Raw genomic sequence first — 23,018 nt, 5'->3', positions numbered from 1 at the left:
TACACTGCACGTTTCACCACAATACTTGAGCGCGTGGGCTGAGCAATGAAGCATCCTCAAAACGCAACAAGGCTTTTGAAAACGGGGACCTTCCCTTTTGTGAAGGGAGCCTTCCCTACAGTGTGCACAAAGGAAAAAAACATCACTGTCGCTTGGGTTTATCTCAAATGCAAACAACCGACGTGCAAGTGTTCATCAATTAAAATTACTGCGATGCAAATGGCTTTCAGCAGTATTTTTTTTCCAGGCCTATTCAATAATTCAATCTTTCGATTAATTCAGACATCATTTCTAGTCTCCTGAAGGCCAAACTAACGAGAGTTTACTGAAATCAGTAGCAATATGACCGCTACACTCTTTTTCATGCAGGTCCTTTCTGAATAGAAAACTAGTAAATGAAATCCTGTTAATTATACATACTGGATTTCTCAGCAGGGTTATACACTTCTGTGCAATTCTAGTTTAATTTTATTTCCAAACACCACGCGAATTCCGATATAAACAAGATAATGTTGCTTGATTTCAATTCTTTTTTCTTTTTTTTTTTTTTCAGTCATCAGATATTCATTATTCAATACCATGCTTGAAGGCATTTTTTTTTCCCTATATTTGAATTTGAAACATACTCAGAATTTTCAATATTAATAAAACCTAGCCATACAATGAAACTGGGCATGCATGGCTGCATTCAGAGCGTACTATATTAGGCCACCTGTACTTTGTAATGAGGTGCAGCTGGAAAGAAGTATAGTTATACTCCGACAAAGGATGCGTGGGTTTGTGCACAGGCACACACAAACTTTCTCTCCAGCTGTAAGCAGTCCAACTGAAGCTATGCATTATGGTACTTCAAGCTGGTATTGTTCATGGCCGCAGAACATGAGCAACAGGAGGCCACCAGAAGCAGGGCATGAGAAGCAGCTGTTAACAGTGATAAGAAAAGCAGATCATGAAGGAATGAAGAAAAAAAGCAGAAAAAGCGAGAAAAAGAGAAGCAGAAGTTAAAACTAATTTTGCAAGAAAGTGAATAGCCAATTAACAAAACCCCCGAAACAAACAATGGCCACCATTTGACAACCCAAAGGACCAAAATCAAAGCTATAAGAAGATTCAATTTTAACAGAAGAGCATCCGGCCTAGAAGAGGCTGGTATTTCATCTGGTCATGATAAGCTCCAAGGGCCAGTGAGTCTGACATTTAATTTTAAGGGTTTTAAGCACAGGCCAACCATGCAACATAACAGCAGCAAATAATATTGTCCATAATTATTATGATTATAACATCTCTATCCTTTGAACCATATTTCTCACATTGGCTGCCCTCACAGACATCAACGGCACGAAACTGGGAAACCGGCTAAGAAGATCTAACGCTCTAAAAATACATGTTTCAAGGCACAAGCTGCCTTTAATTATGAATGCCCTGAACAAGAATACAGTTCTTTTAAGTGAAAACATAAGGAGCCCGGGAAAATGTTTTGCTGGTATTGGCATGTTGCTGTCACACTCGCCTGATATTTTTTGTTTTCTATGTTTGTGATAACAGTCACGTTATGTGTGATTATTAAGGCGTATGATTATGCATGGCACACAAACAAGCCTGTGCAAGTATTCAATAATTTCAAATACTTGGACAAACCATTACCTAATTCCATTTAAATGTTTGGTATTCGAAATTTTGAAGCATACAACATCTGTCAAAAGTTTGCTTCAAGTGGGTTTGGTTTTACCTCCTATGGGATGATAGTGCAGTGCATGCAACACCTGTGCGCATGCTGAAGCCAGTCTGTGCATGCATGTAGAAGAGTACTTGAGCAGGCATGAGTGCAACACCTGTCAGGTGTCCGTGCCAACGCTGTCCATACTGTGCGTGCACAAGCAGCAGCACAGCGGGGTACATCAGTTCTAGGATGCGAGGCACCCTCGACTCTCGCGGGCTGAGTCAGAGTTGACTGCAGCTGCCCTTCTCCATGTGAAATTAGCGACCCCAGAGCAACGGGACGAGTACGAGAGGAAGCTAGCAAGAGGCACGTGGAAGGTTTCCTCGGTCTGGCTGCATTTTCTGCACCAGTTCAAATGGTGAAGCAGTCTTGCAAGATACATCGTTTTAAATATACTTGTTGCGCTTATCAATTTTTTTTTTTTTTTGGCCAACGAGATTTAAAAAAGAATTGCTACCTGCTTTGAACTAGGAAACCACTACAGTAAAAGCTTGTTAATTAGAACTTCACAGGACCGGAAATAAAAGTTCAAATTATCCGCTGTTCAAATTATTGATAGGGCCTCGAAAAACTTGACAAGAACCAGTTGCATTAGAGTAAATTTATCGTATTCACTCGCATAATGAGCTTAGCCCCCACTTTTACTGCTGTGAATTTTTTTTTAAATGCGCTAGTAGCTAGTGCGTCCCTTCATTTCGTGCAGTCTCTCTCGCAGCCCACAGCTCATTTCTTGACAGCGCTATGGCGGCTCTAGTCACCATAGCAGTGTGCCAAGATTCTGTGCAAATCGCATTACGGTGCGTGTCTCTTTTCTAGCGGTTGGGGGGAAGGGGTGGGGAGGGAATTGGCACAGTTTCTTTTCTAGCGGTTGGGGGGAAGGGGTGGGGAGGGAATTGGCACAGTTCCAGCGGCTTTGACTCCTCACCAGCACTCATCCTTCATGGTGCGAAGCAGTAGCAGGAGTGCCTCTTCACAAGCAGCCTGCATCAAGTGTGAGGCTTCATTGCACGATGTGCTGAACAGCACCTGACAAGCGCACATTTTGGGAGCAGCAAAAAAACCACGATGAAGTGCATAAAAAACCCACTATCCAATATGCCACGAAACTGCGATCGGTTCACTGGCTGGTGCGTGGCCAATGAGTGCCGCTGCCATTGGCTGGCGCGGAAGGCGCAAACATCAAAAAAGCGAAACTGAAACGCGTAGTTGGCCTATTAAGGTAATACTGTTGGATGAGGTCGTTTGTGTTTCGTTACATTTACCTTTGCGCGCACATCAGAGGTGTGCAGTCAACTGCGCAACATGTAGTTCAGGTAGGAGTAGTGAAATTTTCACGATCACTTACGGTATCATGGAATCATAACCAGATGCGGCCTAACCGGTGCAAGACCTGTAGCGCCTGACATACGCTATTGCTTACGTGGCCGTCAGCTGGGGTCACGTTGACAGAAATACTTAACAGTATTTCCGAATTAACGAGGGTTGAATTAATCAGCATTGTGTTGCAAGCCTCGGAGATCGCGCAGAACAGATAGCAAGCAACCGCCACCCCTACCCTCCGCCGCCACCGACCGCCGCGCTGGTCATGACTTAGGTTTTACGCAATCTTCAATAGTTTTACCTGGTTCTATGTTTGTGCTCGTTTTGGACGCGCACAGCATCCTAACTATACCGCCCTATCGCGGGGGCTTTTTTTTTACCATGTAGTGAGTGTGGGTGCGGTATAGTGAAGCCTGCAACTAAGCACGACATATGATGTATTGTCATGATGAGCACCATTACTCATGACTAATGGGTGGTGATGGGTATGTATAAGTCATGTAGCAGAGTAGTGTGTGTCATGTGATCAGTCATAGACATGGAAGTCATGATCACAGCTCAGTATAAACTTGTCATGCTGTTTAATGAGACAATTAACACTGAGGATGTTACAGTGATTATACATCATCATATCATGAAATGGTGAACTCACCATGGTGATGTAATAAGTGGTTGTGAAATCGTGCCCACTGATGTCCGGAGCTTCTTTAGCATATTACAGGTAGCATGCAAAGCTTCCTTGGCACATCATAGGTGGCATTTGGAGTTTTCTTGAACTGCTGCAACTCACCTTCATAGCATGCAAAGCCTGTATGGTTATGCAAGGTTGTGCTTGGTGGTGCTCGGCGATTCCACTGGGCTTTCTACGCTATCACAAACCAAAGCCAAGCACTGTCCAAGCAACAATAAATCTTGCTATTAACTGCTTCTCAAGACTTGCAGATAGTGTGAGAACACAAAGACACTGATACTTTGCATGCTCATAAACTCACCAGGTGTTCCATGGCATCTCGTAACAGGTGGCGCCCCTCTGGTGTGTCAAAGTCTGCCACCAACCAGGCCGTCAGTGGGTAGTAACGTGTCTGGTCTGCAGAGTACCAATAGCAATGTACTATGAACACAAAGCACTGAAGTACAGAGCTACAAACACTGGGTACTTCACTAGCAGAGACTTTTTCACCCAGTCACCAAGGCACAAAACGCAAGACATCAATCACTTAGCTTCAAGGTACATGAGCTCCTTTTATACAACTTCGTAATAGACACTAAAACTTACACTTCAAGCAATGAATCATACAGAATTTTTTTCATTTCTTACAATGAATTAATGATCATTTACTCATTGTTTCATCTGCCAGCTGACCTTTTAAAACTTCAGTAAAGTAGAAAGTTAGGCGAGTTGGTATATAGACATGGTTGAAAAAATGCACTGCGCTAAAAAAGACGACGACTAAACATTTTAAGGAGAGGACAAGCGCAGACGCACAACTAAGTTTATTTGAACAGACAGACGAGATATAAATACTGAGAAACAAACAGATGCACCTGTGCAGGACCTCCAGATAGTAAAAAAAAACATTACATTTCAAGTTTTATTTAGATATAAAAATTCGCACTCTGCAAGGGAGACAGGAGGCTGGCTGATGCATCTATCGGTTTTTTTCCAGATACAGCAGGCATCCTTAAGGTCTCACGTTAGCCTATCTCGATGATGAAAAAGAACGCTAGTTTGTGAAAACAGCGGGTAGCGGGTAGAATGGTACAGCGGGGTAGAACAGCGGTACCATTCTACTTGCTACCTGCTGTTCTCGGTACTGAAGTGTGAGATCTCATGAACAACCGCCTGACAGCGATAGGTGCACACTGCCCGCCCCATATTATTAACGAGTTATATTTAACTGCACCTGCTTGAATGAGAGGGGCTAACATTGAAAGGTGAAATGAGTTAGATCCCTGACAAGAACTTTCCGATACAGGGACCTGTTCAGCATTTTAGTTAAGCTGCATGCAAAAGCAAAATACATTTATGAAAGGCTTGTTTTGTATAGCAATTCAGTTAAACCTGTTGTTTCTGAAACTACCTCTGAGAAACAAGGAGAAATCAGCTTTTACCTGAAAACGAAAGACCCTGCACAGTAGAATCTTGATGCAACCCTGTTTAACATGAATTTGTAAAATTCCCTAGCAGAAATGCGTTGCACCTATTGCGCAGAATTTAGGATGCTTCAAATATTCCCCTATGCCAATATGAATGATACGAACAAGTGAGCCATGACGGACTCTCGAAAAGTGAACAGTACCCCCCCATTGCTGACACCACAATTGCCGGTTGTGTGGTGAACAGCATAAGCAGTGAGCAGTGGCCTAGATATAAATAAATCCCCATGTATTTCCCATGCCTCTGTATATGGTTGGTAGGTTTATGGGGTTTAATGTCCCAAGGCTACTGAGGTTATGAGGAGTGCCAAGATTGCTCCGGAAAATTTCAACCACCTGAGTTTTATTCATTGGGCATTGAAATTGCATCGTATACGGACACCTGGATTTTCGTTTCCATCGAAACGCAGCTGCAGCAGGTGCCATTGAGACTGCTTCTTTGGGTTCAGCAGTTGCACTGTACCCACTGCAAATAGTAAAGGCCAGTTCACACAAGGGACCGCCAGTTCGTGAGGCCTGCTTTATGTGTTCACACGTCACTAATATGCGAGGCTTGCTGTCGGCCTGTGAATTGGTCAAGCGAGAAATGTCAAATGGCTCTTCTCCAGCAGAGTTTAGCAGCAGGCCGCAAAGCTGTTGCCACCAGGTGTGGCAACCAACCCACTGTTCTCAATGTTTTGGCTGCCAGAAATGGAATCCCTCACTGCAGGCGTACAGCTTGTGACTCACACAGTCGTAGGACAGTGAAAAGAGACAGGCCTTTGTACTCATGCCCTGCGGTTCGTTGACTGTTTGTGATAGGGGTGTGTGGGGTGAATGGGGATATTTCGACGTGATGGGGTCGATAGACGTGAGGTGTGTGTGGATAAAAGCTCACCTCCTTCCCTTTCCTGCTTCCTAGTGTTGCCTACCGATTTAAAGTGACCTAGCAACTTCAGTTCATTCAATGCGTCACCTACTTTCCTTGGTATGCCGAGACCTCTTGAAGGCATTGAACCGTAGACTAGTTTGCAGTGACGTATGAACACATAATGCGTGGCCTGCAGACCAACAATCTATTGTGTGAGCTGTGGCCACAAGGCCATACGGCCTCCCCGTGCTTCTACATATGGATTTTGTTCAAACTAATGACACAAAATTTGAGATGGAAATTGTTCACCACACCCTATGAGATTTGCACCGCCAAGATCCTACTGTATCATGGTGCCGTCTACATGCTGTGAAATGGGTGGGGCGGTTTTCCTAGCTATACAAACAGGAGCCTCGCTAGCTAAAGCATCTGCAGCATCTACACTCGGTCACAAACAGGCACACTATGCAGACAGATCAGGCACTACATCTCCCGCAACTGCGCTCAAGTGAATAAAGCAATGGGAAGGGAGCAGCTGGGTTCAACGAAAGAGAAAACATATCCTACCTTTGGGCATGACGTAAAGAATTTGAGATGCAAATGTGGCACCCATGTCAGGAGGAGAGAGCGATGCAAAGTCTTCGGGAGTCAGCCCCACCACTGCAACAACAAACACAACAGTCAGCATTGAGGCCACCAAAGGCAGAAATTACCTTACACAAGGCACTCTAGTAACAAGGAACCAACGTGTTGGTGCATCTGCTTGATTTCAAGAAATTAGACTCAAACTAATCAAACCAATAAATTATTTAGGCTAGCAGAGCCCAGCTTGCACGTTATGAGATTTAAAATTGCTCAGCTGTTTCACTACATACAGTAATCAGAATTAAAGCAGATAAACTTTAATTTACAACTGTCAGACATCTTCCCTTAACAATGCTCCAAGCATAAACATACTAATAAGTAATGCATTATATTGCTTTCTCTCATTTTCGTTTGGGGCTGTTTTTAATGCTGGCAGTATTGGTTTGGGTTGCAGCATACACTGTGCACTTCAAGTGCTTTGCGTAAAGCCTAGTGATTATCCTGAGATTATCCTTTTGAGGGAAGGATTAACACAAAAGCTAAAAAAAATATACCGGAATATAAAAACTCATGCATCCTCATGCATCCAACAACATTTTGCCAGTATGCTCTCAGAGCCAGCAGTTCCCAGAAAAGACAAATGCAAGTGCCCCTTAAATTTCACTATGAAGACCAATGATAGCAATAAATGACGGATCATCGATGCCTGCAGCTAAACGCAGCTTGTCTGTATTGTGCATACTCAAAAAATTCACTCTTTATAGTATATATACTAGTATACTAAATTTCAGAAAGTAGATATGCCAAATCAAACACTACAAGAGACACTTCTGAAGAGCTATTCCAATGCCTTGTGCTTTCGCACTTTCCCGAGTTCGTAACTAAGCCAAGTAGGAGCACAGATAACATAAAAGGACAAGCTGTCGGGCTAGTTGCTTTTCCATCAATTTCAGCAGCGCATAGCAGGATGAAGGCCTTGCTTATCCTGTGTGTTCCTCTGCACTCTGTCTTCACCCTGCTACGCATTGCTGAAACTGATAGATAACATAAGCATTATTTCAAATATCAAAGCAACACAACAACAATGCTAATCAGCATCTAGCGATGATAAAAGGAAGTCCCAACTCACCAACTCGTCCTGTCAGGTCCACGAAGCTGGCACCTGGAGCCAGCACTCGCTGGTTCAGCCTAGGCATGATGTTGGGCTGGTCCATCAAGAAGTCCAGGACACTCACAGAGTCGTTCAGTTCCCCCTGCAAATGTCAATGCACCACCATAAGTCCAGCGGCCAGTGAGGAGGATGGACCAAAGACAACACAACTGTCTTCCAGGCCTCCTTTCGTTGATGCATGCTGGCTGCCTTGACTGACACAAACACAACCACAGGTAATTGCGTCATAGCCGCAGACTATGTTGGCACATTCATTTACTGCAAAGAGGATCTTTCCAAAGTATGACCAAAATAAAGAAAGCAAGAGCTGTTGCCTTTCATGATGGCACTAAAGAACCTGGAGTAAAATATATTCTCTTGCCCCTATTCTTACAATCACCCTTGCCCCCATGTTATGCAAAAAAAAGAGTATGACTCTACTACAACTGTGCTTTGTGAATTGCATTGTAATTTCTATGACCAAACCTGCACATGCTACAATCGAACCCGGTTATATCGAACCCGGATATATCGAATTTTGGTTATATCGAACTCACGGAATATCCCCTTGAAAATCCCATGTAAAAGTATAGGAAAGCCGCGTCATATATCGAACTCAATTTCGCCGGTCGTTCGATATATCGAACTCCGCACTACGCACTGGAAAGTGTGCCTTCCCCAAAGACGATCGCATCACTCTTGGCCGTTTGCCACGTGACGTTTTCAAGCCACGCGCGGAAGGAATGAGAGGGGACAGTTCTGGACAGCGCCGCGCCCATTCGCCAAAGGCGCGCGCATCTGCAGTTATCGTTTCCCGCGCGCCAACACATGACGTTTGCAAGCCATGTGCGTGGGTGTGCCCATTCTTTTGCCGAGCTCTCTCCTTCAGCACGCTACGCATGTGCCAAGCCAGCTCAGCCCGTTTTCAGACAGACGTGGGACGCTTTCTCCAGCGTGTGTTGCGAACCCTCTGCGCGCGGCGGCTGACGTGGCTATGGCGCCTGCGGAAGTTAAGAAGCGGCAGCTCTCTGGTTTTTTTTTTTTTTTTTTTTGCGACAGTTATTCTTTTTTATCGTTGTGCTGTACGCGCGACCTAGCATAAGATATGGCGGCTGCGGACGTTAAGAAGCGGCAGGCTTTTCTTTTTTTTTTTTTTTGACGGGAGCCGTTTATCTTTGCATGTATGAATCAAGGGAAGCACGCCGTCAGCTGCTGCGATTATGATTATGACGCCCGCCCCAAGCGCGGCCTGATAAATCGAACCAGACTTGTGCAATCAAGCCATCACGGGCACTCTGCCAAGTTCGCTCCCCGCCACCGGAGGAGCTATAAAGAGATAAACGCGCCCTGACGTTATCGCTGCACAACATCTTGGCACGCTGCCAAGAAATAAGCTGTGTATGCGACGACCGAAACGGAGTGACGCGCGCCATCGGCATGCAAGCGAAAATGCTCGCGATTTTCTGCCGCAGCGACACAGAAACCTTGTTTTGAGCTGCCGCAGTGGCTCGAGTGGCGAGCGGGACGCAGTTCCAACAAGTTGGAAATTTTTCGCTCTGTCGCTGCCGCTCGTCGCTGAGATCGCTCAATCGCTTGCATGTGAGCGAGCTGGCCTTAAAGCACTTTTCTTTTTTTTCAAATTCTCGGGCGCAAAAGTGGAGAGAGGGTTCATTATGCGAGTGGGTTGATTACGCGGCAAATACGGTATCGTTTTTTCGCATCGTAAGTGCCGTCACAAGCCAATTTCTGTACATCGAATTATCGATATATCGAACTTTTTCGCGAACCCCTTCGAGTTCGATATATCCGGGTTCGACTGTATAATGTTACAATGATTTGCGTTCCTGTCTGTGCAGACCCTAAGTACAGTCTTTGTCATGAATATATGGCCCAATGGGTTCACTTCAAAGCCCTGTAATGGGGCTCCTGGAAGCACTCGCTCTTGAGAAGGGTGAAGAGATTCTCATCATCTGCGAGGCTGCGAACTCAGGTGATGAGCAACAAGCCCTATTACAGGGATTAGAAACAAACTCCTTGGGCTGTATACCTCTGACAGAGACTATACTTAGAAACGTTACTAATCAAACTACACTAATCTGCTTCTGTTAAACTCACAGTATGGAGCATCGTCCACAATGACAGTACTGCGACTCAATTCGCAGGAAACTGCAAATGTGTAAAAAAAGAACAGAAGCAAAAATGAAGGTTGAATAAAAACTGACCAGCCTGTCTTGCACCTACGCTGTATTACAGTAGCATTAATAGAATACCATATGTTGAAGAGCGTAATGAGCATGAATGAACTGAAGCTGCAGAATATAATTGTGCCTTTAATACAAGTGCTGAAATTGGCTAGTGACCACACGATGGCCAGGCCAAAAGACATGAAATCAAAATCAGGTATCCTGAGGAATAACACCCCATTTCAGTGGGAGTATGCTCCAGCCTCCGAACCGTGTTCAAAGGAAAACAAACATAGGCAAGCACAAATGTAAAGGAGGAGCCAGCTAATAGGAGGCGTTCTGAGGTTACAATGACTGACCTTGTAGACACTCTTTTGGATCATGGGTGTCTGCTTCATGATTTCAGTCAGGACAGCCTCCTCGAACATGTCCGCATTTAACTGCAAGTTTGAAAAAGTTACATGAAGAGACACTGAGTGACAAAAAGAACACTTCTAAAAAAAAAAAAAGAAAAAAAGAAAACTCTTATTCTTATTTAACACAACAGCCGGCAAAATGCAACGCCATTCATTCACGAAAGTCTTAGCATAACCCAATATATGAGACCACTGCTCCCATCTTATGTCAGAACCTGCAGAGTTTGATAGTGCTGTGTGAGAACCAAGGTTTCATTGCATCCGTGGACCCTGGTTGGCCAGAGCTCCATTACTTTTTTTTAACGCCCCATCAAACCCCAAAATGCTGCAGGGACAATAAATCACAAGGAAGGCAAAAAGGTGAAATGCCAAACAGCTTTGCCTGTATTCTCTGGGTGCTTGAGAGCAATAATGTAATGCAGAAATAGCAGAGTCATTAAGACATAAGGCACCAGAGTCTAACAACTAAAATATATTTGCATTCCTGTGATGTTTATTAACCGTTTGCCTGTTTTCGCCGTACCAGTACCGTGAAAAATGCATAGTGTCTAAAAAAATTGAAATTTGATTTGGAATATTCAACCGTCAAAGGGTTAAGAACATTATTCAGGTGGGTTTAGGTTGATATGAGAATGTGAATGGAGCTACTGTGAGGGGAAGGAGATTGTAATACAGCTTCCAGTGTCACCCCTCTTCAGCCTGGGGGGAGGTGAAAAATTGAAAAACAAGAAAAAAAATTTTTTTTCATTTACAGTCCGCACCTAACATTTGTGGTTTGTACATTAAAGTGGCTCCCAGCTAACTCGTTGGTTCATACCCGAGGCCTCTCAGAAGCACGTCAAATTATGGGCTCAACAACCCATAATATGAAATCAGGATATGCATGCAATGATGAGCACTATGGCGGCAGTCCACATTTTTTGGCTATTCATAAGTAATATTGCATCAATTTTAACTCCGTTAACCAATTAATTCTGAAATTGAGATAATTCGAACAAGCAATGTGGTTCCAGCCAACATAAGCATTGATATCAGACACTCGTTACTTGGGTGTGGGAGGGTTCACACCAGTTAATTCGGATGGGGAGGTTGCACAGCAGCAGATCAACAATCACTGAAGCAGAGTTCCGTGAGCCTAAATGACATAAAACATTGGTGGCCGCACACTTGATGTGCACGATAACAGGCCACAAGAGACGATAATCGAAAGTCCCCCATTTCCGAAATATCGCTCAGTCGCATGGTTTTCTGTTTCACTTTCCTCAACTTCACGCCATCTCAAAGCCGCACCATTTCGGGTAGTGCTTGGTGTGTGATTGGTTTTATATTTTCATTTAAGGGACAGCATCATGCTGTCCTACTGCCTACGTATACTTACCTTGCTTGCATCCACAAGTTTGCTTTAGCCTTTATTTATTTACAATATAGTGCACGCCCACTAGATGACAATAGCAATATTATCATATGCCTATAATCAACAAATCAACAACAAAAAAAAAAATTTGTAGACAAAACGCAATAATCAATTTTTGAACAGCAATCAAACAAAACTGCTGTGGTATGCTGGTACTGCGTGCTGCTAACACGCTGTTCACAGCCTGTACAGTAGAGCATCCTCAAAATGGTCTAAAGAGGAGCCCCTGCTAAGGCACCACACTGCAACTTCATCTTCTTTTGTGACATTGTGCACAAAATAAAGTAGTTGACAAAACCAAGGGAAACTGCTGTTCTCGCTGTGGATCTCATCTATGCACACAACTATGTTCATTAGATAAGTGTGCTGTGACAGAAATGGTTTTGAGCAGTTCTTTAGGGCTATTCCATAATTCCAACACTTTTTTTTTTTTCCTTTTGAGGCTGTATTAACGAGATTTCACAAGTTATACTATGAGGTTTGTATGAAGTACAGCAGAGTTTTTTTTACAAGTGGTGCTCTCAGTACTTTGTATCAGGAATTTTGCAGAGCTACCAACCAAGATTTCAAAAGGTGTTGACATTTATTCTAAAAGAAAGCAACCTGAAAACATTTTTTACTCTTTCAAAGAGATGAGGCGACCCTAGTAATAGTACTGAAGCAGTTGTGAAAAGTGACACACATCAAGAGAGAAATAAAGGTGCACCACACATTTTCAGCAATAATATATTAGTGACAACAGGGCAGCATTAGACACAATGACAGAGCAGAACACTCACGTGGCTTTGCTTCAGAAGGACACCATTCAGGAGCGCCTGAGGAGTGCCAGTGATGCCCGTCTTGTTGATGAACTCCCAAGCAAGCTGGAAAGTGGAGACAGAAAAGAAAACAAAACTCATTCACTAACAAGCAAAAATGTTAAAGCATAGAGATGAGACAAAAGCATATACAAAAAGCAAAGACCTTGCCACAGGCTTGGTTTTATCTGCTTCGGCTTATGGGTTTTTATGGGGTTTTATTAATGTCATAAAGAAAATTCGGGCTCTGAAAGAAACCATAGTGGGGGGTCCCTGATAATCTCGACCAACTAGTAGTATTTAACGGTTGCAGTATGCCTGGCCTATTTACTTTTTCTGCACACATATCTGTGGAAGGAAATATTAAGGGGAAGAGGGGTTCGGAAATAAAATTTGCTATTTTCTCGACTCAGAGTAATGAATTTGGCACAGTGACTTGAAACAGCATCAGACAGTCAGATTTAAAGTTTCATGATGACATCACCAGTAGTTCCTGTTTTACCACTGTTTTATTGCCAAAAACTTAGTTCCTGTGTGTTGCTTACTTATTTGTTACTTAGTTCCTGTGTGGGCTCAAGCCAGCCCAATAACGAATTGATTTCAGTGCTATTACGCCTGTCTTCTCTTTTGTGCCAACGGCATTGTCACCGTCACGTGACAACATACTGTTCAAATGTTGCTTGCTTGAGAAAAGCCTAGCACAACAATAAAAATGAGGCATGGGTCTGCAAATGATTTCAATAATTGCTACAAAGTGTAGTCCGAATCAAGACTTTCATAATTTTTTTTTTTTTTTAATTTCTGTGCTCTATTCTTAAAGAACACAGTATGCACATGCTAATGCTGAGAATGCATCATGGCCTAATTATTGGTTAAAAAATATATATATATGTGAGCTTAAAAATTATATCTGAGACTGTCTCGATACAAAGCGCATCTGAGCTACTACAGCAAAACAAACGGCCTTTAAATATGTGCACCCATTGCTGTGCTTGAGGTGGTAAGCTCGAAACAAACTTTCGAGAAAAGAAGCCTGAAAGTTTTGAACTAGCATGCAATGAGTATGTAATTACAATGTTTATGTTTATCTGGAGCGCTTAGAATTTGTTTCTGGGTGAAATATTTCCCTACAACATAGACTAAATGCTGCAGGTGCTAAAAAGCTTAGTTCTGTAATATAATTTATTTTTTAATGATTTCTTCCACTTGATTTCTACTTCCCCACTTAAGTTCACAAAACACAAAAACTAAATACCAGCAGCTACCTGTACACATAAAAAAAATGAAACTGCGGTAGTACACAAACCCACCTTGCGTCCGGTGTCATAGTCAGAGTCCTCTCCAAAGATTAGCTCAAGGTCTTCACCGGGGAACTTTAGCTTGAACTGGGCTATTACTGTCTCTGTTGTGACAGGCTCACCTTTGCTTGCCGCATATACCTAAAAAAAAAAAAAAAGAAGTTATATCATTTTACTCAAACTCCAGAAGCCATTTGAAAACATAGCCATGTTTATGTAAAACCAAGAAAAGCAAAACCATTTTAAGCACATACTACGCTCGATATAAAACATTTATAATGCAGGCAACGAAAAGAACAGCACTCACGTCAGTGATGAAGGACAATCCATCATAAGGCATGGTGTTCTGACTGATGAAGTTGAAAGCGTTCAGCAAGGCCACGCCCGCATCTTGGTTTCCTGTCACGCTCATATTAGGGTTCACAGCAAACACCAGGCCTATCCTGGAGGAGACAGAAGGGGAAAAAAAAGCCAAATGAGATTCCCACTTTTGTTTTTGTATATGGCCTTATTTACGCGAATGCCATAAAAGCGAACTGAGTGAAATGATGGGCGAAGCCCCCCCCCCCCCCCCCCCTCTAAGGTCTACCCTACTCTACGACTGCTGCATCATGAGCATGAACTCGATCTTGGTGAGTCAAGAGTGATGGTTCATGCAGACATACCGTATTTGCTCGAATCTAAGCCGGCCACGATTGCAAGCCGACCCCCCAAAACTCGCGAACCCGAAAAAAAAAAAAAAACCTCAAATGCAAGCCGACAGAAAGAGACCACCCAGGACTAGAAAGACATTTATTCAATCAAATGAAGGCCAACTGATCACTCGTCGTCTTCCTTGCTGGAGGCTTCCTTATCACTGTCTTCCTCCCACAGCGCGCTGTCCTCAGTACCATCCAGGGCGTTTGAAATGCAGCATTTACGGAATGACCGCACGATCATCTCCGCGGGAATATCTTCCCACGCTGCTGCAACCCATTTGGCCACTTGACTTAGCGATGCGCGTTTAATGCGACCTGTCGGAGTAAGTTCGTGGTCTTGTTCTGTCAGCCAATCAGTGTAGTACTTGCGCACCCTAGATTTGAAAGGTTTGTTGATGGCAACATCGAGCGGCTGCAGCTGACTGGTCATGCCGCCAGGTATTACAGCTACATCTGTCCCACCTCGTGAGAGTGCAGCCTTCACGCCGTCCGTCAAGTGTCCGCTGTACGAGTCTAAGACCAGGAGGGAGTCCCGACACAACAATGCCCCTGGTCGACGTTGCCACACGAGTCTAATCCATTCTTCGACCACTGCCGCAGTCATCCATCCGTTTTCGTGCACACGAACGATGACGTTTTTCGGGAACACTTCTTTCGCAGGAAGAGTCTTCCGCTTGAAGATGATGTACGGCGGCATCTTCCGTCCATCGGCAGTACAGCAAAGCATTACGGTTGAACGTTGCTTCTCATAGCCCGCAGTACGCATTTTTATTTCTTTTGACCCCTTCTCGGCTACTGTGTACGCAAGTAAACTGGGGTCTGGTCGGCATTTCCAATTTGCCCAAGTGCGTACCCCTTTTCAAGCCTCTTCTTTATGATGTACCGTTGAAAAGAAATTAATTTCTCTTCAAAATCTCCGGGCAGCTTCTGGCACACTGACGTTCGTCGCCGTAGGCTGAAACCAAACCGCTTCATAAACCTTTGAAGCCAGCCTCTGCTTGCCTTGAACGTAGTGCGTGGGATGCCTCGTGCTTTCGCGACCTCCCTTGCCTTCGCCTGAATAACTTCTGTAGTTACAGGAAGTAATCCGGCCCTCTGCGTCTTAACAAACTTGGCGACTTCTTCTTCCACCACATGGTGACGGCCTCTGCGGGGTCCGGAAAATGCCATTCGTGTTGCAGCGCGGTTGAACAACTGGTCGCGTTGTTTTCGCCAGAGGCGGATATTTGTTTCGTCCACGCCGTGCTCTCGCTGCGCTTGAAGGTTGGACGAGCTTTCCGCCGCAAGCACAACTTTCCGCCTGAAAGCAGCGGTATAATGACACCGCTTATTTGTAGGCGCCATCGCGTCGGGAAACGAAGTTCACGAATCGAAAGAACCACACGGAGAGTCCACGGACACGCTAGCAATTGCAGTAGGCCCATGGTAGAAGAACAAATGGTAGCGTAACTCCCATAGAAGCCTGCGTGTCGCCTCTGAGCGAGGTTTTAGTTTCCCAGCGCCCCCTGCTAACTGTGAGGCACAACAAACACGTGACGTTGCTTGTGACGTCACAGTGACGTACTTTTGGCGGGGAATTTGATTGTCCTTTTACTTATGAACGAAAAACAAGGCCAACAACGACGGAGGCAGAACGATGCACGGATAAGGCAGAAAAATGGACACCGTAACTGTTCAGCCAACTTTACTTAACATGGATTTCTACTGTCAAGTTTTACGTTAACTGAAATGTTACGGCATCTTTAACCACCTTATCATAGCATCGTTCTGCCTCCGTCGTCGTTAGCCTAGCCTTTCGTCGCGCGTCATGTAAACGCATTCTGGGGCTTATTTCTTCGGGCACGTTTGTGAACAAAGGCCTTCAAGTGAATTCGGCAAGCACATGGATAGAACCACATGGCTTGAGGCATTTCACTAAGGGCATAAATGAGTGAAGCTGTGCTGCATAGAAAGCCAGGCTTTATTAATTTACGATTACTTACATAGACGCTTCACGACAATGAAGTGTAGGAGAGCGACCACCGCTCATTCGTCACGGTCTTCATGAAATCCTCGTGATAACAAAATGACCTGAGCGTAGGTCTCCAAACGAGACGCGATGAGATTATAAAAGGGTAAAAGATCTTGCTAACAAACAAAGTACATATCAGCGTCAAAGAACAACAAAAACAAACGAACGGAATAACTAACGCTAGCGCTAGAACGCCAACCTGTAAGAGCTTAGGTAAGCAATTCAAAATGGGATTGGTAGTATTTAGAAGTTAATGCGTCTGAGAAGTAAAATATCTGCGATATAGCTTCGCTCCAATAAATCTCGCCCTGTTCACGATTCCATTATTTTACTCGCGCTTCATTTGCAACTGAGAGGAGTCAATGTGAGGCTACAAATTTATAACTTACGCATTTAACATGTTCATGAGAAAGATCTCACTGACAATAGGAACATCACTGTAATAACAGCTAAAGCGCGTTCAGCGAGCGTTGGTGCGGTAATACGACGCAGTAAGCAAAACACGCAGCAAAGGGAGCGGAACGGAAGGCTTTGAGCAATGCGACACGCATCTTGGGGGCAATAAAATCTCACCTTCACCGCTCAATTAAAACATGCAGCGATACGCCGCTCATGCAGACGTGTATCCGTAAAACAAGCCACCACTTTTGCGACGTGCCTGGGAGGCCGAGCCGAGCCGCCGAGCTGTGACGCAGCATTGTCCCATCGTCCGGAAATGCGCACATGCAGCGGCAATCAGTTTCTCATCGAGCACAGACAGTCTTCGCCTTGCTGTAAAGCTCTACCACAACCAGCAGAATGAAATACTGACTGTTTGTTACAGATAACCCACTCTGTACGCAGCACGCAACGATGAACGTTGAACCGGGGCCGATGACGCACCCATTCCGCTGATGAAAAAAGCTTTGGTCTGAGCCATATCTGAGCTTTGGGCAACAACGCAGCGGATAATAAGTGGCCGAGAGAGGCCGTTAGAAACAAGTTAAAATATTATTAAAAATGTGACACGTTTTTTCTTACGCAAGAAACAAAAACTGCATTCATTCCCGAGCGCGAATATTATGTTTACTTTCTAGTTCTTTGGAGTTCTGGCAGATCTTATTTTCTGTGCGTTAGTAATTTGCCTCACAGTTCGCAGGAGCCCTCATCATCGAGTTGATGCCGCTGGCAGTAGGCAGCTGCACGCGTTTTCTTCCAAGTTGCACGACCAGTTGTACATTGACCTTGGTAGGCCTACCCACAGGCCAACGCTAGTCACCTGCGCAATACCGCGATGGCGATGGCGATTGTGCAGCCACATCCTTGAATCTAAGCCGACACCTCAGTTTCGTATTCGGAATTTCAGTAAAAACTATCGGCTTAGATTCGAATAAATACGGTAATGTTGCCTAAAGCAGGTGGTGAGGCAAGGCGAGTTAACCCATCCGGCAGGGTGCATGTTGACTTGCCTGACCCACTCCGTGAAGTGCATGTAAATGCAGTTGAATAGAGGGAGGGCTGGGGTTGCAGGAGGGGACGGGATAGATTACAGCCTGCTTTGCACTGGATCATTGCGTCTCCAAGACTGTGATGATGTGCCACTGCATCGGAGGCTGCCTTTTCAAACATTCACTGCACTGCAAGGCAGTGCAGCGAGTGCTACTTACTATGACTCATACAAAGTAAGAGGGTCCACATTTGTAGGTTATGACCTCAAAACTGACAAAAAATCTTTTATGCACGGTCCTACGTCCACATATGCTAATGCAATAAATAATGAGCATGGACCGTAAAAGAACTTTCCATACAATTCATTTCCAAGAGGCCTTCTGTTAACGTTTTACGCATCAAATTATTTTTCCTCACAGCAGATTTACATGACGGTTTAAATGGATATGAGATGGCTGTACAATCAGCTGCCCCTAACTGCCACCTCAGTATTATTCACCTCAGTGGAGCCCGGTGGATGTAGAAAGATTCAGCCAACTTGAGGATGTCTTTGGCATTGTCCTTGGAGGGATCAGCAATGACCACCTGAGAAAAATGCACATCCATTACCCCTAATGATTGGCATTTATTGACATGCAAGCAAGAGCAGAGACTACATGCTAAGCCTCATAAGAAAAAGAACAGTAAAATCTCAACAACCCAGAATAATTGTTCAAATAATGATCCAAAATTATCCTCTAACATGAGCCACTTGCATCATGGTTAAGGATTCTTTTCTGCAGCAGAAAGTTTAAAATTCTGCGGAATGAGAAGAAAAAATGCATGAAAAATCAGTGGGAGATATCAAATTATGCATCAAAATACATTTGATGTTATAGTCTGAACTATTGCCATGAATTCTTTTTTTTTTTTTCTGAGCTCATGAATATAGCCTAAGAGACCTTCACCACTGGGCTCGAAAGGGCACGCAGTACAGAAGAAAAGTAAGAAATAAGGTGGTGCAGGTATACCAAGATACTTTGTTGGGCGAGTTGGTAAACATCCATTGTTAATTTAAACAGTGCGAACAAGAAGACACAGGACACTATACAAGGAAGTCACAGTACAAACGCTGACTCACAACTCGGCCTAAGCCCAGATAACAACAAACATGAAGAAAACGAAGCAATCATGTGAAACAACCTCTGGGTTCACCTGCTACACAAAAATTCACTCAAAAAAGAAATCTCTTTGCTTGAAAGAGCAAGAGAAGTCTTGCTGACACACTTATCTGGGCCTTGGAGTAAAGGCTTGGGCTGAGTTGTGAGTCAGTGCTTGTACTGTGGCTTCCTTTTATCTTGTCCTGTGTCTTCCAGTTCGCACTGTTTAAATTAACAATGAGTGGTGCAGATAGTTGGAAAGAGAATGTACTGATGGTGTTGAGCGGAGTAGGGAGAGCAAAAAAACGGCAGAGCGGAACTTCATATCTATGTCAGATCATCTTTCACATAACGTGGTAGATTATGGCTGTATTCTAATGGGTATGTGCATCAGAAAAATCGAAACCACAGTGAAAACCGAAGGGGCATCTAATTCTCATTTGACCTTGCGGCGCTATATTGGCCATCATTTTTTCTCAGTTGCAGGTTTTACAGTACTACTGCACATCAAAAGTGCGAGGTGTGGCTAAAAACTGTGCGGTTAAGAAGCCAGCAGACATAGAGAAGTGATACCGACCAGATTGTACATGTTCTTGCGCACATGCCTCAGCATGCCCGGGTAAGTGGGCCTCAGCATGTCCTGGACACTGCTCGGCCAGCTGCGGTACGCCGTGTCAGTCTCAATGTCGTTGATGTACTGCGGGGAGAGAGGAACAAGTGGGAAAGATAAGTAAGCTTTCCGCTTAGCTAGCTAGGGCATGTCAAGGAGAAAAACTCCACCAAGCAAAACTGAGGCCAAACAAGGGAGCCCTAAAGACCATATATTCATTAATGAAGAAAAACAGAACGGCAAGGTGCCACCTCTCCAGCTGAGAACCTCAACATAATTAAACAGCATCTGCATAAAAATGCACTCATAACATAACCTGGTAGTTTCCAAAAACAAAACAAAACAAAAAAGAAAGAACCATGCTCAGGCCTAAATGAAAATCTAGCAGCACTCTGTTTGCAAGTTAAACTGTAACGATAGTGACTGTTATGCAGTCACAGAAGTCGCTAGTGTTTCACTAGCCAAATCAAGCCAAGCCAAACCTAGTACACAACCAGAAGTTTTGTAAATTTTGAATTTTGAAAGACAAAAATATGTACTTATCCCACGAATAAACACTATAATGCCTGCCAAGGTTATTCTCCATGGCATTCTCACACCTCTTAATTTTATTAAACCTCCAGAACGAAAATTATGGTCTTAAAATTCAAAATGTGAGAAAACCCATCTTTTTCCCCCTCAAAAAGTTAGTTGCAGAAAACTTTCAAGAGATAGATAAACCAATATTTTGGATGCATTTTTTTTTTCCTTCAAAATAGCACGCAAGACAATAGTGGACATGTGCCACGAATTGGAATTAACCTATGCTAACTAAATAATTTTGAATTCAATTTTTTTTATTAAGCAGTTCCTGCTTTGGTTTTAACAGCTGAATGACAGGTGCATCATAGATTAGTTGTGGTAACATGGGCCGTAAGAAAACTGTGATGTAACAGCTGCTTATACATTTTTTGACGATTCTAGCTCTTGAGCAGTCTTACATAATAGATGGTGTGAATTAAAATTAAAAAACAGCAACCATACCATAAGTAATGCGCTGTGCGACATTCCAAGACAGTACATACAACTAAGATGTAGTGTCTCTACTCCCCTAGTCATTCGCACTGAACTAAAAAGTACTATCTAACAAGTATAACATCAGTGCCTTCACTTTTAAGAATGATCAGACAGGACAGTAATTCTGCATAAAAACTAGTTACATACAACCCTGTAATGTTTTACAAAGTTACTCTGACAAACCAATTCCTCAAAGTCAAGCCACAGCAAAGATGCCCAACCAGCTCTAAAAACAACTCCAATTGCCTTTTCTGTAACAGAACATTTTCTTCAAAAATTTAAAAGACAATTGAGCTCCATTAAAGGTACGATGAGGCAGCGCTAATGGCTCTTGTCGGCATCTCCCTTTCTAGATCCTCATTCACATACATGCGCTTTGTTACTCAATCACTAACCCCCTAATCTGTGGATCTATTATCTCACACATGCTCATTAGCACAGCTGTACAGATGTGCCTGCCTGGCCCCCAGCGGTAGTGTGTTGACTCGAGATCAAAGGGTCCTGGGTTCGACTGCAATCCGATCCTCCCACCTCACAGGAGCTGTCCGAGTTGGCAGCTCCTGCCAACAAGGTCACTCACGTCATGCGGTCTTGTGGCGTCGCACAAATCGCCCACCCATCAGTGCCCAGCCATGTCACCTGTACACATGCACTAATCACCAGCATACTGGTGCTTTGTATGTGTATACGTACGTGGCAAAAGCAAAAAATCGATAGTTGGAAGTCAGCACTTCTAACACTGTGCGCCCGCCTTTTGGCCCGTGTTGTTTTCGCACAGTTTCTAGCAGTTTAGATCTCTGTCGGGTGGCCTTATTTGGAACCAAGGAACACATGCGACTTTTTTTTTTTCTTTCTTGGCACTGTTGAAGATAGCTACAGTATGGCTCACCACCAGACTATTAAGCTGCTAGGAGGAGCCAGTTTTCCAAAAGCCACACTGCGTGAAGAACGGATAAAGAAGACTGGAGGCAATTTACCGTAGGAAAAAAAAGTGGTGCAGTCTACAGATAAGCAGAAGAGAGAGAAGTGGGCATTGAGTGAAGTAGGAAAGTAAAATCAAAAGGAGGCAAACATGTACATGACCAGGCAGCATGAAACGTGTAGGGCACCACAGCGGGTGATGCTGCACGGGTGACTGCGTTTGTTAGCGTAGCAGAAGACTGATAATGTCGCATTCATATCGGAAGCACTGCCTTTCAAAAAACACCAGCATGTCCACTGCTTTGGCATTTTCGCTCCCTTTCACCGTGTCTTACGAGGCCTTGGCTGTGGTTGACCTGAATAAATCGATATCCGCATAACAATTATGTTTTACCTTCTCAGTTTTGGTAAAGTCTCGAACTCCACCCTCGTGTTACAGTCACGGTCGGATTGTGTGTGTGAGTAAATATAGTATTGTTGTAGGTTACGAATGCATTCCAATGAGTATGTGTAGGATAATAAAGACACAAATTAAGGGTTTAGTAATTAAGCGAGTAACAAAGTGCATGGAGGAGAAAGAACATCCCGAAGGGGAGCTGTAGACGGGAGCCATTATAACGCTGTTGCCTCACTCCCTTAGTGGTGAAGCTGAAGCCTTCCCTGAATTTTTGGCCACGCCGTGCGCGGCAAGCGCTTCATGCCAGTACACGTTCCCAATTGTATGCATTAAGCTCTGTATGCAAAAATACTTGTTAATTACTGTGCAAGTTGATTTTGCAGTGAAAATTCAGACTGCATGTCCCCTAATGCTGGCGGCTGTTTTTCCTGATGAAAAGCAGAGAGCACGACCACAAGCCTCCTGCAACCTCTGGAGCACCCTTGTTGCGATGGAATCCACAAGTGGCACATCGCTAACATCGCTCAGCCAGCCACACGCAAGCACATAAGGCAGGATTAGGCATCATTCCATTGCCTTTGACCTTTATTTGCCTCTAACTATTGGCATGCAATTGCATCGGTACACATTTTTTTTCCTTTAGATAAGGAAAAGGGAAGGGAGAAGAAAAGGAAAAGGATAAGGAGAAGGGAGGGTACACATGCTTGAAGTCAACATATTTTGGGTCAGTGGAAACTGCAAGTTGGAGGGCGCCAATCAAATTGTATTGGGCATCGATTTATTGTGCCAATATATATGGTGGTTATTCTAGTGACACTTGACTAAACAAGCCAGAACACAAAAGTATTACCGTAGCTATGATCAGTCC

The 23,018-nt window shown here is 43.9% G+C and overlaps 1 protein-coding gene across 4 annotated transcripts in view; it reads right to left on the bottom strand.

Annotated features, from left to right (window-relative positions):
• Uggt (UDP-glucose-glycoprotein glucosyltransferase) overlaps window positions 1-23,018 on the bottom strand; it is a 192,322-nt gene that overhangs the window by 39,402 nt on the left and 129,902 nt on the right. For all 4 annotated transcript variants that reach the window (XM_084595468.1, XM_084595470.1, XM_084595471.1 and 1 more), the window contains exons 13-21: window positions 19,744-19,863; window positions 18,527-18,612; window positions 14,198-14,333; window positions 13,903-14,031; window positions 12,575-12,658; window positions 10,325-10,405; window positions 7,762-7,885; window positions 6,615-6,707; window positions 4,033-4,127 (exon numbers count right to left, since the gene is read on the bottom strand). In XM_084595468.1, the coding sequence (XP_084451594.1) occupies window positions 4,033-4,127; window positions 6,615-6,707; window positions 7,762-7,885; window positions 10,325-10,405; window positions 12,575-12,658; window positions 13,903-14,031; window positions 14,198-14,333; window positions 18,527-18,612; window positions 19,744-19,863 (948 nt within the window). The remainder of the gene's footprint in view (window positions 1-4,032; window positions 4,128-6,614; window positions 6,708-7,761; window positions 7,886-10,324; window positions 10,406-12,574; window positions 12,659-13,902; window positions 14,032-14,197; window positions 14,334-18,526; window positions 18,613-19,743; window positions 19,864-23,018) is intronic.

Source organism: Amblyomma maculatum, chromosome 2, assembly GCF_055883805.1.
Source record: "Amblyomma maculatum isolate TAMU_Amacu chromosome 2, ASM5588380v1, whole genome shotgun sequence".
NCBI classification, from domain to species: Eukaryota; Metazoa; Arthropoda; class Arachnida; order Ixodida; family Ixodidae; genus Amblyomma; species Amblyomma maculatum.
Note: the sequence above shows the minus strand (reverse complement) of the source record. Positions and strands in the feature narration are given on the sequence as shown.